Source organism: Cupressus sempervirens, chromosome 11 (assembly GCF_028749045.1).
Source record: "Cupressus sempervirens isolate cs-2001-9-10 chromosome 11, ASM2874904v1, whole genome shotgun sequence".
NCBI lineage: Eukaryota > Viridiplantae > Streptophyta > Pinopsida > Cupressales > Cupressaceae > Cupressus > Cupressus sempervirens.
The window spans coordinates 128,606,178-128,619,429 of NC_143128.1; the positions used below are offsets into that span (position 1 = coordinate 128,606,178).

Genomic DNA, 13,252 nt, shown 5'->3' on the forward strand with positions numbered 1-13,252 from the left:
AGTGGGGAAGTTGTTTCATGGAACTGTACAAAGGAACAAAGAAGATAGAGAAACTTATAATTGTACTGATCAAACAATATCTCTGTATGGACGCTAAATTTTTTCATATCACCACAAGTGAAGATGATATCATTATAAGCTCCTGTGATAGTTGAATAGGAAAATGGGTGGATGCCATCCAAATTGATGGCATAATGAGAAGGACTCCTTGCTTTACGAATGGGGAAAAAGGTTATATTGGTTAAAGGCAAGGTGATAAAGGTGTTCTTTGTGTGAATACTCTAAAATAAGCTTTAAACATGCTCACACCTAGAAGCTATAGGTTCAGGACAAAATAAGGTTAGTCTCCTTCTTTCACCTACTTGAGGTCTCCCCTACAATTATCACCATGTCATTTCCTGTACTCTATCCTCATTCAGTGGCTACTAATCTGGAATATCTGAGGTGCACATACTTGGTATAGTTAAGAGGAAGTATAAAGTATTGCTGATTCGAGATTTTTGTTGGGTTGTTTAAAAAGAACATTATGGTTTTTGAGGATTTAGAATCTAGAGTACGAAATTGTAGGCAGAGGTAGAGTAGGTGCATTTGAAGTTTTTCTAAAGCATGTATAATGGAGAACTTAATGGTGCATCCATACATCAAGTATATGTTAAAAATATCATGTTTAAAAACTCTTATTTTGCAATGAACATTCTCTCAAGTATAACTATGGATCAATTCATATTAAGAAACTTCATACTAATTTATAGCATAAAGGATAACAAATAATTTGATTTATTAATATCCTCTAATCTATTTTATCATGACATTCTAGTACAACTAGGATTTAAAAAGAAAAAAATGTATGCTAACCTCATGGTTGACACTAACAAGAGGAGCAGCATGAGTTGATGTTCTTTTTCACGTAACAGGAGTAGTAATGGAGTCATGTTTCCCTAGCACACGGTCCAATTCATCATTCAATGCAAGACCCTAACCAAGAAGCTCCTCATTCCATGACATCCATCTTGTTCCATGAAATGTACCCTCCCATCAACATATCCAATCCAAATCCTTGTTCCTAAAGCACACAAACATTGAATAGCAATAGATGAATGCATGAATTCCTTAGTACGATTACCCTGGCAATCCCACTGCACAAGCAATCCATTTACATATCTAGTTCAAATCATTTGATTGCTCAATGTTGCTAAAGCTTTTGTTCTTTTCATATCATCTTCAATTTGAGAACATCCTGTAGCATGCCTAATAGCATCAGCAACCTCCAAAAAAACATTTTTTGAGCGCTGGAAAATGCTCAAGGCACCCTTTGTCTTTTCCTTTAGAGAAAATGTAGCGAACTTTATATTAATCTCATCTTTAGAAGGAAATTTCCTTGTTAAAGCAATGTCTTTGCTACAAAACTCTGCATTTGTTACAAATATTTTGAGAACATCCCTTGTCTGGGTATCCCTGTCAGATAAAACAATACAACTGAATATTAACATCACCAAAAATAGGTGGAATAATGCTCCAACTAAAACAAACATTTTCAAGATGAATATGCTAGGCAATGACACTAGTCTGAGTATGGCATTGATCTACTGAAGGAGAGAATCCTAAAGAAGAATCCTAAAACATGTAGGAAGTACACCCCAATTTGGAGGAAGCCAATTTAGATGTATTCCTTCCAAGGCTACTCTATGTGCTAGAGGTATTAAGGCATCAAGTTGAATTAATGAAACAAAGGAATGTGGCATTTTTTTGAAGGCTACACACTATGGAAAGAGAAAATATTCTTGCAACATGGTGCAAGATAGTCATGTGAACATAAGCAATAGTGTAGATCTACTACAAGCTTATGATAATTTAAAAACATGCTAAACCTTGAATAGACAACACAAATACCAGTCATTTACCTCTTCAGTTGAAGAAGTCCTTTGATGGGATGCTCATTTAACTGTTATAACTTTATCATCTAGCTTAAATTTTGAAGACAACATGTTCTTCATTGCCTTTTCAGCACATGCTTTATAATAATATTTGACGAAGGCAAAGCCTTGGTTCCTTATTGAGTCCTTTGGATCCTAATGTTAACATAAAATATATATAAGCTAAATACAAATAGGGAAGGAGAAAAGAAGAAGGGAACAAAGATAATTTGACTATAATAGTGTTATACACATAAAACAAAATAACTAGAGCTCAACATAGTCTTTCAGTTCTCACATCTTTATCAACAAACTTCTACTATTTTGAACATCTCTAGTAGTTTGATTAAACATAATTGACAAAATCTATCCCATCTGCACTCTATTAGTCTGATTTTTTATGTATAAATTCTCCTGTGATCATCTTAAAGAAAAAAAAATTGTTGTGAGTTCTTTGGTAAGATCCTAGGGTTTTGAGTCTTGGTCATTTTTCCTTAATACTTTTCAAATCCATGTAAAACCCTAGTTCTTGTTTTTAAGTCTTGCCTTGGCATAGAAAATCTCTTCTCTTCTCACCTATTTTGAAGTGTTGATTAAATCTTTCAAATTTTCTTTTTTTGATGTTGAATCTTGTTAAAATCTACAATTGTCACATACTCGCTATGGAAAGTTGCATGATTTTTTCCCATAGCGACTTGGCGACTATCAAAGAATCTCATTGCAGCGATCAAAACTAAGTTGGGTGCCAGAAAAGAGCATTTTGCAGTCACGTGTTTTTATCCCAGAAATGTTAGTGTTGAAAAGGATGCACAAGGAGGATTTCGTGAATGATGTCACCAGAATTGAAATTTTCTCCGGTGAGTTGCTAAGTTGCTATCAAAAAATTACTCTACAGAATGATGTCAGCAGCAGAACAATTACAAGGTACATTTCAACCTCTACACCTGCATATGCTCAAAGACCAACAGATCAATAAATTACGTTTGGGCATATAAAGCCAGGGAAATTGGGTACAAGATACTAATAAGAAGAAAACACCAATGATAATCCAATTTGACAATCACCGTGGTTGACTCACGAACTCGAGTGCTGGCAGCTTCTAAAGCTTCTAATGTCAACATTGCTATTTAAAATTCCTCTGGTACTTCTTCCTCCTCCTCCTCCTCCTCTCCCTCTTCTGGCTCCTGTGGCTCCTCCTGTGGCTGCTCTCCCTCTTCCTCATCATCCTCAAGAGGAGGGTCAAATGGCATTGGGGGAGGAAGCGGAGTCTTCAATGGGCTAAATTGAGGGAATATATCACGCCGACGAGGGTTCCTTGGTTTTTCCCATTCCTGCAAGTATGTTGACTATCATATCACGTCTAATATTGATGAAACATCTCTAAAATATTATGATGCTTCAGCTTCCTTAATGACCAAGAAACGGCTAATAATGAGGGACCAAGAAATGGTTTAAAACACCCTTTCATTAATCCTCAGAACTTGGAATCGTTAACAGTTCTAATAAATTCATTCAAGCTTATGCATTTTTATTAGACAAGTTCATAGGTCTTATATGTTTGGAATAGGATAAACTCTAATATTCCCAGACATGATTGCTCTACAGGAAAAATAACTAACAGTACTTTTGATGTCTAATTAACCCTATGCCAATTTTGAATTTGTAACAATATATATTAACTTTAAGTTGGATAAATATAATATGTTTATTATTTTAAACAAATCTATTTACTTAAATGATATTTTTTTGATTTTTATGTTAATAATTTTAAAGTTAAATTTTTTTAATAAAAAATAAAAAATTTACCATTTTATTTTATTATTGATATCTCTTTTAAACATTTATAAATATTGATATTTATATATGAATACATTATTATTTTTTAATTCTATTTTGAAATATTTAATTATAAACTTAAAAATCAATATATTTGATTATAACTATTTGGATGTATGCTTATTTACAATTTTCAACATAGTTTAATTTAGTTTTCTATAATTATATAATTTTCTAAATGATTTAATTTAGTTTCTCATCTAACACATTTCAGTGTCATTTTAATTGCTACGTCATTCATGTATTTATATGTACATATGAATACATTTATAACTCTATCAAAAAAATATTTATTTCTAATTTGTTAATAAAGAAATATGATATCAATAGTTATTTATATTTTTTAAATAATTGAACATTTGTTTCTATCTAACACATTCATTATGCTGAGAGGCATTCTATACAATGGCAGCACAAATGCCCAGCATGAGAATATGCCAAGATTCCTTATCAATAAAAAAAGAAAATGGAGCAGTTACAAACTTTTATTTTAAATAAAAAACATTCCCGAAATAATAGCTGGCGAACATAAAAGACAATAAAAAGCATTCCCGAAATAATAGCTGGCAGAAAAAAGAAGCAGCCGAATAGAATCTGAAATAATAGGGTGGGAAAGGAGGGAGAGAGAGAGAGAGAGAGAGAGAGAGAGAGAGAGAGAGAGAGAGAGAGGACATAAGTAAAGAATTAGGCCATAGGAGGGTTTAGGGAGAGAGGCTAAGATAGAGGGATGGGTTGGTTGGAAAGGGGGGGAGAGAGAGAAAGAGAGAGGGGGACGGAGGCAGGGATGGGGAGAAGGAGAGAGAGAGAATATGGGGGTTGGAGGGTAGAGAGGGAGGGTGGGAGGGAGGGAGATAGAGATGGTGGATAGGAGAAAAATAGAAGTAGAGAGAGATGATGGGTGGGGGAGAAATGGAAGTGGAGAGAGGAGAGATAAGTCTAACCCTGGCCCTAACCATAACCTTAACTACTTTTTTTAAAGGAAATTTTAATTTTTAAAATTTATGATATAATTCTCAATATTTTGATATTGAAATAATAATTATTAATATATATATATATATATATATATATATATATATATATATATATATATATATATATACATATATATACATATATATATATATTTCAAATAAAGTGTAAATATAAAATAAAATAGTGAATTTATTTCTTATTATTGATTTAATAAAATTTTTAACTTTAAAATTATTTCTTTAGATAACATAAAACAAATTAATTTAATTTTTGAAGTTTAATTTTTCATCATGTTAAATCTTCATCTTTTAAATTTTTCTAGATATCTACATTAAAGTTTGAAATTTCAATCTTTAAAGTTGTCTCGTAAAATAATTAAAATATATTTAAAAAGTCCAACTAAATTAATGTTTAAGTTTATAGTGAAAGTTTTAAAATTATTTATTAGATGACATAAAATAAATATTATAAAATATTTTAATAAGTTACAAATATATATATATATATATATATATATATATATATAGTGTAATTAATTATTTTGAAATAGAATTAAAAAATAATAATGTATTCATTTATAAATATTATCACCTTTTTTGTTAATGAGTTGAAACATGGTTACCAATGGAGGAAGACTGAATGAAGAAATTAGATAGAACCTTAATTCTATTAAGGATGAGATCCTCATGAACGAAAGAACATCGTCTAGATGGAAGGCCCTCTGGGTTGGACTACTTGAGATGATATCCATTATGATATTTTGCACTAGTCTCTTCCTTTCTCAGTATTTATGCATATGCACTCGGTACTTACTCTAGTGTAACTTTTTTTCAAATCAATATATATCTATGTGTGTGCGCGCGCACACGTGTGTGTGTTTAAAAGAGATATCAATAAATAAAATAAAATGATGATTTATTTTTTATTTTAAAAAAATAACTTTAAAATTAATTAACATAAAAATTAAAAAATAATCATTTAGATTAATTTAAAATAATAAAAATTATACAATTATGCAACTTAATGCTAATATATATTCTTACAAATACAAAATTGATACACAATTGATTAGACATCAAAAGTACTATCAGTTATCCACAGATTAGTCACATCATGGCATGGATGGACAGTCTAGCCTAGTGCAAATATGTTCTATTCAAGTACAATAATAGTTATATTCACATTATATATCAACTAAATAATGATCGTTTATTTATCAAAAGATGGTGCTAAGTATGCATGACCATCCTCTCTGATGCCAGTTTTAATTAGCAATAAATGTGTCCTATTCTCCAGTGCCAAATTTTGACTTGCCTAGAACGTCGCTATCTGGCTAGCCGAGAAGTAGTTGTTTCTCCCAGTAGCAAGGTAGCGACTAGTCAAAATGCTGTGATAGGTTGGAAGCTTTAACTAAAGTGGGCCCTAAGAAAGTTCTTGATTCCACTAGAGCTCGCTATCTCGCTAGCTGAGAAGTCAATATTTCCCTAGTAGCGAGGTAGAAACTCAGTTGAAAATGACAAAAATAGTAGGGTCTAGGAGAGGTGATGACATTTGATATTAAGTATATATGCCAACATGTAAGACAGCTCAGTGATAGTGATACTTTGGACCCACACCCCATGGATAAAATAGGTAAATGATTCTAACTCATCAAATCAACTCGAATCAAGGGTTATCGCTAACTCGCTATGGAAAAATGTCTTAAGGTTTTGCATAGCAAGGTACCAAGTGACAGACCCACCATTGTTTTCTAACATGCTATATCAAATGTTTGCCACAAGATCAGAGTAGAATCAATGGTTATCGCTAACTCGCTATCAAAAGGTGGTCGAAGGATATGTATAGCGAGGTAGCAAGGTGATGACACACGTCCCCAGTTATCAATGGGCAATATTAGAGGAAAGGTATAGGTGGAATTATTTTATTGGGTTGACTACTAGTGTGTTAAGAAGAAATGTGAGTTAGCCCAGTTCTCTTTTCATGCTCGTAAGATTTTTTGGAAATCGAGAGCACAAATTTAAAAGAAAGTATGGTGCTTCTTTGTTGTGCAATTTGGCACATTTATGATGAATGAAGGCTTCACATGTGAGAGAAAATAGAGTATGATCTAGGAGATTTTATCGTTTCCAGTCTCATCAAACAAAGTTTTTCACATCCTCAGAGCACAACATCCTGTTGATTGTATTGAGCCTAATAAAGAGATGAAGCAATTCCTTAGTTGTTTGAAGAGCAGTTACAGAGATTCAGAGATGAACGATTTTGGCCATCAAGTGAGTACTCATATTATAACCTCTGTAGCATTCCAATTCTTTCATTACAGTCCAAATGCCTCCTAAGAAAGCATTTTCTAGGCAAGTTAATTATATGCATAGGAATTTTCATGATGACTTGCTAGAGTTACTGCCACAATCCACTACTGAGCCTAGGTTAAGGATTTCAGATGGCTTGTATGATAAAGGAAATTGCATTAGGGATGCAACAATTACATAGACTGGTCTTGTTTTGTTTAAAAATTGGTTTTCAGAGAGGAATTTGTTTGCCCCGCATGCTAATGTTTGGAATTTTTATTTGGGGAAACTGGTAGTTCCAATTGTTTTCATGGATTATGATTTGCTTGAAGCCATTGCTAAGAAATATGACCAAGCTATTCAGGTAGTAAGAAGAACTGATGAAATGCTTCTAATCTCAATTAGTTCAGAGGAGATTAGGGCGGTTTTCAAATTAGAACCCTTTTCAAACTACCATGTGCCCATTAGTTTACTAGAATTGGAAAATGAGTACAAAGCAAAGAAGGATGAAATTAGGAAGGGTGCATTGAGGGCACATATTGGCACAATAGGAGCTTTTCTAGTAATCACTGTAGCTTCTAGGGAACCTTTTAAGAGGAATCTTTTCACATCTTGGGGTGTAGAAATATACATGACTTTGTGCCATGTTCTTGGTGAAGATGAGTAGGATTTCATGCCCATCGACCTCATGTATATGACGATTCAAATTGCTTCTTTTGGTGTAGATGTTATTTTTTATTTTGCTTCCTTTTTGGCTGAAGAAATTCATGATAATATGGTGGGAATTGGAAAAGGGAAGGTGGATAAAACCTTTGGGCTTTACTCTTTATTGATGCATATGTTCTTGTTCAAAGGGGTGACCAATTTTGGTACAGAGATAGAATTGAATAGAGAAGAGAATGGGGAAGTGTTGCTAGTCTAGTTATGGAGTGCATATATGACTTGGGATGTCAAAAATGCTAGTTATGTCAGGTTTGATAGATATTTTGCATCCAGATTAAGGTGCCTCATTTCAATTGAAAATCCCAGGATCCCAAGGGCATTGATGAATCTCATCAGGCCCATGGATAAGCCCCATAATTTAGAAGTATCACATAATTGGGGAGATATCATTCCTTACCTTGTTTCTACTGTATTTTGAATTTATGGTTACAAGGGTACACCTCATGTGTTGCCCTATCAAGTACCTCTGAAAGTTGGAGTGGCTAAGATTTTGTGGTAGCTAGGAGGTTTGGAGGAGTCTTACTTATTGAAGAGATCACTGGGGTCAATATTTCCTATGTACATAGTTGCACATCAGTTTGTGATTACAAAAGGAGGATGGCTCTTTCTATATAAGTTTTTAGATCAGTACAAAATGGCTATCTCCCATTACCATTTTTGTGATACTGAAGGTTTTTACAATCAAGCCTTAAGATATAGGATTAAATTGGGAAGTATCAAACATGACTCATACTATCCATAGGACATTATAAGGAATGAATTCTCCTTGCAGGAGCAAGAGACCAAAAAGGAAAAATGGAGAGTCTACTCTCAAGTTTTAGAATTTATTCATTGTTTTGATCAGAAATATAATCCTCTAGATAATGCTGGTATAGAGGCTGGTAAGATAAATAAGCTCATGAATACTTTCCCTGAAATAATGGAAGCCATGAATGAAAAGAAGAAATTTTTTATTGATTCATTCCTAGACAAGGCCAAAGAGATTATGAGAAAGCTGGTTTTTACTCCAAAAGTAGGAGTTGGTGAAATAATTGTTCATAAGAGATCGGGATACACTATAATTCAAAATAAAAAGGTTCCTGTAGATAAGGGGAAGCAGATAGTGAAATCCTGGAAGGAAGACCTCTTGAGCCATCCCTAAAGAGAAGAAAATACATAAGAGAAGAGGGGTCAGATGACCAAGATTATTCACCTACCCAATCCCCTTTTAGGATCAGAGAAGAATAGCTCACCAGTGAATAGGTTGAGTAGATAGGGTCAGAAGGAGTTATTTTTATTACCCAAGGAAAAATTGTTGTGGGTACCCTTCAAGAGCCTTCCCCACCCAGTTTGAATTTGACTATAGAGGCAAGGAATTGGACCTTGTACTAGAGAAGGTAACTCATCAATTTCTTTCTGATGATAAGTTTGTAAAATCTAGAGATTTCCATCAGTTCTCCTGGATAGTGAACATGAAATTTTTTAAGGAAAGATGCACAAAATTGAAAGCAGAGCATCTAGAGATGGATGGAGCTTCTATCCAAGGCCATGTAAAAGAAGAAATGAAAAAAGAATTCTAGAATATAAGCCTTCAAGAGGGAAGGCAAATGGTGAAAGCATCAAATATCTTGTTGTTGCCCAATTGGGATATTGTTGATGCTTTAGTCTTTAATTCTGTTTCCAATAGATTAAATCTCCAGGATCAAGACAAAGAAAACTTTCAGGGCACTACCTTTATTCAAGATTAGGCTGCATTAGTCAGTTGGTCTTTAAGGAGAGGGTCTAGAGCTATGACACAACCAGATGAATCTAGATTACAAGGAAGCATAATTTTAAGAAGAGTTGATGATACCTCACATGTACAGGTAGCACGTATGGATGTGGATCATTCTCAATTTACCTTGGCAACTATAGTAAAAGAGGAATAGAAAATGCTTGAATTATAGAGTAAGTATGAGAGGGTTGTAGAAGCATACAATCAAGAGGTTAAAAGAAGGAAAGAATTGGAAAACAAAATGTTAAAAGGAACCTCCAAGCCTAGAATTGCATATCACCCAAGGCAATCTGTAGAACCTTTTAAGTCAACCCCAATTTTTGATATACCAGACACCCCTTAAAGACCTCAGTTTTACAATGTAGAGGATTTTGAAGAAGAAAAGAGTAAACTATATGTACTACATGTAGAGTTAAACATAGAATACGAAGAAAAGTTGAGACATGGTTTCGTGTACATGGTGGATAGGGTGGAATGGTCATCCTTTTCTGATTTGTTAGCAAGGATAGCAACTGCCAGGGATGAGATGAAAAGAAAAGAGGTTGTATTCAAACCCTTGGTACAAAAAAGGAGGGAAGGAGAAATGACATCACTTTAATTTATATGTCTATCATAAGCTTGACTTGTCATCAGGTAGAAAAGGTTTTTTATTTGTTAAATAAATTACAAGATTTTGATGACAAACAAGACTCCTTTCTCAAAAGGTTAACAATTTGTTTCTCTAAGTATTTGGCTGGAAAATTATTAATGAAAAAGGGTATTTGTTGTGGGAAATAACTAATGAAGAGCTAGCAAAGGTACAAATCTTCTACAATGATATCAGAAAAGACCTTGTTGATTTGGAGGCAATGGAAAATTTCTTGATAGCCATGCATAGGGAAGTCTTGAATTTTGATTGGCTAGATGATACTATTTTTGGTGAGTGGAAAGATAAAATCATGCATTTGGAGCAACCTATAGGAGGTGACAGAAAAGAAGATAGTATTGAGGTAACTGTCACCCTCACGGTTGATGAAAAAGATAAGGAAGATCTACGACTTTGATTAAGCATGCAGGCAACTAAAGATGATTCATCTCTAAAAAATTTGAAGGCCACTTACTCTGATGATTTAGAGTAAATCAAGAATCATGTACATGCTCTTGTCTTAAAAATAGAAGGGGACCCAATAAAATGAGCTTTCCATGTCAAGGTCTTTTCTGTTATTCAAATAGTTTTGGCTTTTGTGATAGGTTGTTTTCTTTTAGTCAAAGGACACCTGTCAGTCACAATTTCCCTTTTCTTGTTGCAACTCATGTTATATAAATGAGTTTTCAAGGCATTGTGATGGTCCAAATTTTGATATTTTTTGGAGTGTCAAGAAATAATACAGATGGTCTTGTGTTCATGTAGCTATTTTTGGTTTACATCCTTCAATGGTTTTCTAATGTATAGAATTTAAAGAATCAGTTACATATTCTGAGTTTTCTTTGAAGTCTATTGGTCCTTGTATTAGTCATTTTGAAAGGATAATACAAAAGTGTATTTGCAAAATATTCTGTGTCACTACTTTTTGACTCCAGTTTATGAGTTTATTTGTTTTGAAGTCATTTGAACAAGTTTTGACTGGGTCAATGCAATCTGAATGGATAGTCAATTGAATATATTGTTTCTTTTAATTCAATGAATTATGTAAATGCTTCAACTTATTAGTAAAATTCATAAGTTCATGAAAGTAATCTTATCAGAAGGGAAAGAAGTGATTATTATTGATAAATACATTCACAAGTGGTTTCTATTAGATCTCCTGCCAATATTTTGAAGTTTTTTCCAATGGATAAACCACTACTTTTGGAAGTCAGAAGTTCTTTGAAGAAGTAGATTGTAAATTCTACATGCCAAATTATTTCAAAAATCAAAGTCATTTTCATTAAAGATTACATTGCTGGTCAATCACTCATCTACATTTTCTTTCTAAGTTATAAGTAGCTGCTATTGCCAGGAATTACTGTAGATCTAAGGAGAATTGTGACCAAAATCTACTTAAAAGAGGATATGTATTAAATATGAAATATCAATTAATGGATAAAGTTGCAAGTACAATAGGAATGGAAGATGAGAATCATAATGAAACTAAGATAAGTTTCATATAGCAGTATCTTGATCAAGTATCCTCAAGTATACCCACCTTGGTTTAGTAGGACCTAAAGAGTAGGAAACCATCTTTGGTTTTGTTGAAGTTGGCTTGAAGTTGTGAATTCATATAGCTATGACTAGGACTTAGCTAATCCTTAGGTTATAGGCTTTTTCCACTAAGATATTGGTCATTTTGTTGTCTAGTAGTTTTAGAACTCCAACACACTCTGTTAGTATACTCAACCATGGAGGTAATAATGCTCTAGGGTTTGATATAGGTTTAGTGGAAAATAGATCCCAAGACTGGTTAGTTCAAGTTTGGAAAAAATCATCAAAAGAATGAAAATGAAAAACATTATCTACTAAGTAAGAATCCAATCAAAACTCACAAATAAAAATTACTTAAAAAAACATTTAAAAAAATGATGGTCAACTCAGCAAGAACAAAAATCATAATCCTCATCCAGAACTTCTGTTGCATTCACAACTAAGCACATCTAGGGTAGTAACACACCACATTGAACAATACCAAATAAAATTCCCCGAATGAAAATTATTGAATTGAGAATAGAAACCCAAAATTTATCAAATGTCAAAAAAATTGAATCAACCCCAAAATAAAAAATCGCGTTCACAAAAACCCACAACAACATAGTTCAAGCAACAAAAAAAGTTTATATGAATTTTAATCATGTCATCATGACTTAATTATAAAATGAAAATTCTGAAAAGGCTAGTAAGAGAACAAAGCATCACAAATAAAAGAGAATCAGTAACATATAACGGATAAACACTTCCCATAAAAAATATTTATATTGGGCATACAACACAGACCAAGAAAGCATAATCTCATATCAAACAAACTAGATTGATGCAGACCAAAGAAACATAATAAACAGAGACTAAAGAAGTCAAGCCCAGTTGAACAATTCAAAGCAACTTGTTTCATGCACTCCATCATTATTCTAAAATAGCACTATAACCTATGTAACCTTGAGATGTCAAGGTTTTTAGCAACTCTGAACTTCACTGCAAAGAGAAGCAATAAAATGAAGAAAAGTTCTATTTCTACCAAGCCAAACACAAAACAAAGAATTTGAGCATCCCATCTATATAACACATTGCCATGGGTTGTTTCCTTTATAACAAAAAAATGGCTTCTTTCCGCACTATAGCCCACTTCTCTTGACAAGAGTGCTGTCAGTTATGGAACCAAAGCAAGGCTTGAATTTGCTAATTAAGGATACCAATAGCTTCACACAAAGGCCAAAATTGCTCATAATAACCCTGGTCACTCTTTTCCCCATCTGCCAAGCCCTACGGCAAAATGTCATAAATAACCCTCAACATTCTCCAAGTGTCTAAACGTAGTCCAAACCTCTTTGAATTGCATGTCACAAATTCACGCGTATCCTTTTACAAACCAGTGTATACCACAAATGATGTCACAAATTCATGCTTATCCTTTTACAAACCAATGTATACCACAAATGATATATGTTTTAATCGGCTAAAAGCACAGATCTGTGTCACCGTTTGTGATATCAAAACCTGTTTTGGTCAAATTTCATTTCTCTATCGAAACTCAATTTTACTCAAAAATTTAAAATACCCTTTTATAGATCTTAGATTCAATATCAACATTATATAA

At 33.2% G+C, this 13,252-nt stretch overlaps 1 protein-coding gene across 1 annotated transcript in view; it reads right to left on the bottom strand.

Moving 5' to 3' along the window:
- Nucleotides 1–2,864: 2,864 nt before the first annotated feature.
- The window catches only part of LOC149528542 (uncharacterized), a 72,437-nt gene continuing 62,049 nt past the window's right edge, over nucleotides 2,865–13,252 (bottom strand). Inside the window, exon 2 of the mRNA XM_089808049.1 lies at nucleotides 2,865–3,259. Within this exon, the coding sequence (XP_089664175.1) occupies nucleotides 3,041–3,259 (219 nt within the window). The 3' untranslated portion in view covers nucleotides 2,865–3,040. The remainder of the gene's footprint in view (nucleotides 3,260–13,252) is intronic.